At 39.0% G+C, this 3,638-nt stretch overlaps 1 protein-coding gene across 2 annotated transcripts; it reads right to left on the bottom strand.

Moving 5' to 3' along the window:
- Positions 1–820: 820 nt before the first annotated feature.
- LOC136240419 (TNF receptor-associated factor 4-like) lies at positions 821–3,316 on the bottom strand. 2 transcript variants are annotated; one of them, XM_066031399.1, is made up of 3 exons: positions 3,221–3,316; positions 2,177–3,174; positions 821–1,639 (listed from the first exon to the last, which is right to left on the bottom strand). In XM_066031399.1, the coding sequence occupies exons 2-3, from the start codon at positions 3,149–3,151 to the stop codon at positions 863–865; spliced, it is 1,752 nt and encodes a 583-aa protein (XP_065887471.1). In that variant the 5' UTR covers positions 3,152–3,174; positions 3,221–3,316; the 3' UTR covers positions 821–862. The 2 variants fall into 2 exon arrangements, with proteins under 2 accessions (XP_065887471.1, XP_065887472.1); XM_066031400.1 differs by having other exon boundaries at positions 3,233–3,273.
- Between the last annotated feature and the right edge of the window lie 322 nt (positions 3,317–3,638).

Below are 3,638 nucleotides of genomic sequence, written 5' to 3'. Positions count from 1 at the left end.
TGGCTGCATTATTAGACCATTTGACTGTTTTTTCAAAGTGCCGATCTTGATAGCTAATCTAGGAGGAATCAAATTTTCTGACATTTCTGTATACTACACAAATGCTATGTGAATAAAACCAGTGATATATCTATAAGGCCCAGTAGAGTTTGGGCAGTCTGGTCCCCTACCAGGGGATTTATGCATCAATATAATGTATGTTTAGTATGAAATAATCAAAATTAATTATCACACACCTCTATGATAGATAAAGTGCATCATTTACAGCGGCGTATGCAGGAATATTGAAAAGGGGTTTCCACTACAGTTAAATGACTGTTATATTAGATTGCCTGACTGCTTTATTAGAGTATCTTGATCTTTTCACCAAAATCATAGTTCAGTACATGCTATAGGTGTTGCTATCATGTGAGAAACTATTATTTAACTAAAATAAAAGTTTAAAATGTGTCCTGTTCCATGATAAATTCCAGATTCTGGAAACCTGAAGTTTCAATTTCTTAATGTTTCAAGTAGTGTGTAGAATCCAAAGGGGTTTACTGAAATCCCTAGAAACCCCCCTCAGTATGCCCATGATTTAACTTGTTACACTAAACACCATAGTAAGATACTAGTCACTTCTTCACTAACTTAAGAGCTAATTAACTACATCAAAAAGTAGAAATGCTTTATGGCCCATGTGAACAGTCCACCATAACAAACCTTATAGTTGACATGACGAAGTGTGTAGTTGTTATTGAAGTCATAAAACTGCACACTAAACATGAAAACAAGTAGAAAAATATTATACATAATTTATAATGTAATAACATGTGTAAAATATCACCTAGACTAAAATATCAACATTCACCATTACTGTACATTATTCAAGCTTTTCTAGTTTATAGTCTACTTGAAGGAAGATACTATCATCTTTGAGGTACTGACGTGTGGGAGTGATCTTGTGGAGGTGTTCATAGGGAATGAACTGATTACTGTACCACATGTAAAAATTACACCTCTCCCCAATAGTGACCACTGGCCCACTGGCAATCCTCTTATGACCAATATTCTGATACTTTCCATTCCCTAAATGATGTTCACTGTTACTGCTCTGGTTCAACAACTTCACCTCACAATGTCCCTTCAGTGGCCACCTTAACCGATCATCATATGGACCCTTCATGAGGTACAGCTGCACTGACATGTAACCACTAATATAGCCAGTAGCATAGACATACAAACACATTTTGTATCCCTTGTGATGAGTATAGAATGAGTCACTGTACCACTGAACTCCACCACTCTTCTTCTTGGTATACTCTGACATCTTCACAATCACTGGGACAACTTGATCACCTGATGATAACTTTGATGCTTGATACTTAACAGTGTTGTACCAGAATATGTTTGAGTCAAATATTAACTGTTCAATTTGTTGTGTCTTCTGTTCCAGTTTAGTTTCCAGTTCAGTGATCCTCTTCTGAGCAGCAGTTTCAATCTCGGTAATCTTTGTTTGGAATTTGGTCTCCAGTTTAGCTAGTACCTCATCAGTATTGGCAGCTAGTGTGATGTGTTCCTTTTCAGCTTTTGTAAGATTTTGACAAGTTGTGGCTAGTTGTTGTTTTGTAGTGTTAAGATCTCTTTGTGTGTTAGTGAGTTTTTGATTAGTTACTGCAAGTTGTTGAGTAAGATCATCCTTTGTCTTCCTGGCCTCTTCTTGGGTAGACTTCAAATCAGCTTTAGTATCAGCTAGTTCTTTTTGTGTATCTACAAAAGACTTCGTCATTTCTGAAAGTTTACATTTTGTTTCTTTTTGTGTAGTTTGGAAGTTTTCTCTAGTTGTTCTTAGTTCATCTTTAAAATCTCGTTTGGTTACTATAAGCTCATTCTCTGTTCTTTGAAGCTTTAGAGTGAGATCATCTTTAGTGACTGCTAGTTGTTCTTCAGATTCTTTTTGTTGCTGTTCAATTCTCATAGTAAACTCATCTTTATATTTCTCCAGTTGAGATGCTGTATCTCTTTCTGTTTGTTGTAATCTCTGTATGAGTTGATCAATTGTCTTCACAGCACTGCTCAGGTGTTGTTTAGTAGTAGCCAGGTCTTTTCCTGTCTGTGTAATCTTTGTTGTTAGCTTATCTTTACTGTCTACTGCCTCAATTTGACTATTAGCTACATTGTGTTGAGTGTTAGTGAGCTGATGTGTGGTAAAGGACAAGTGTTCTTCCATCTTCTCCTTGTTGTGTTTCTTCTGATCCTTACGAGCCATCCTCTCCTCACAACCCACCACGTGATACTCACACTGGATTAGCTCCAGTGGGCACATCTTCATGTGTTCTTCTACATCATCTCTTGGGACACTAACAACCTCACACTTGTTGGGACAGGCTATTGGGAACTTGGGACATTGTTCTTTGTGTTCACCCTCAATAAACTGATGTTCTCCTGTAATGTGGCAATACTGACAGTCAACCTTCAGACGTGGACACTCCATCTTGACATGGGTGGTTAGGTACTGTTGTTGTAAGGTCATTCCACAATCATTAGGGCAGGTAATTTCTTCAAGTGGACACATTTTCCTATGTTTATCAATATCCTCACGAGGTATGTTATCAGCTTCACACTTGTTGGGACAGGCTATGGGGAACTTGGGACACTGTCTCTTGTGTTCACCCTCAATAAACTGATGTTCTCCTGTAATGTGGCAATACTGACAGTCAACCTTACGACGTACACACTCATCCTCAACGTGACCAGTCAGATATTGTCGCTGTAAACATTTTCCGCAATCATTGGAGCATGTCACATCTTCAAATTGACAACCGTTACTGTTTTCAAGGTGATTGATGATGTCATTCACTTCACCCTGCCACTCACATCCTTTCTCTTTGTTAGTACAGAACACACGAAGACTCCTGATAGCTCGGTCAACTTGCTTGTTCGGCATTGTTGTATATTCTTCATCTCGGCAAATGGGACAAGCTTTAGTAATAGTGGTAGGTCTCTTTGCAGCCTCAAGACAAGACTTACAAAATGTGTGACCACAACACCCACTAAGATGAGGCTCTCTACTTGGGTACTGACAAATCTTACACACAAACATATCTGATGGAGTGTCTACAAACTGATATTCGTACCCGCCCACGTCATTGGGTGTGGTGGCTATCGCCATTCTTTCACTCCTCAGTACAACACCTGATAATGATAAACATGGTAATATTGTGGTACAATATAACTTTACCGTTCAACGCACTTTTCTTCTAGCGCGGTTTGCATGGGCGGTGGCGCTGCATTCATATTCTCTGAAGTGATCTCGGAAGTGATTCATACAGTTTACGGAGAAATGCGGTATGTAATTGTTTCCTTTGCTGCTTGCTGTTGCTGCTGCCTGCTCTGAGTGCTGTTTTAGACTCAAACCTGTGTAGCTAGCTACAAGTGTCTGATTATTAAGGCAAGGGCGGGGGTGCTGAAGCACCCCCTCCCTCCAAAATTTTACCATTTGCAAGCTAGGAAGCTTCTAGGAGTTGCAGTACAGATGCAATTGCATCTTATACGTATGCATGGGCAATGAAAAGATGGAAAGAGAAGGAGAATGGTTAATCTTTACTTAGAATTAGTCTACTAATAGGGGTTCAAATTATACTTTTGGTGTGAGACTT

Source organism: Dysidea avara, chromosome 12 (genome assembly GCF_963678975.1).
Source record: "Dysidea avara chromosome 12, odDysAvar1.4, whole genome shotgun sequence".
Classification (NCBI taxonomy): Eukaryota; Metazoa; Porifera; class Demospongiae; order Dictyoceratida; family Dysideidae; genus Dysidea; species Dysidea avara.
This window is presented reverse-complemented; position numbering and strand designations above follow the sequence as displayed.

Excerpts from the sequence above, each read along its gene's own strand:
- LOC136240419 (XM_066031399.1), bottom strand. The coding sequence starts at position 3,151 with ATGGCGATAGCCACCACACCCAATGACGTGGGCGGGTACGAATATCAG. Across the intron at positions 1,640-2,176 it reads TGTCCTTTACCACACATCAG|CTCACTAACACACAAAGAGA; the intron begins CTCACTAACACT and ends ACTAATCAAAAA.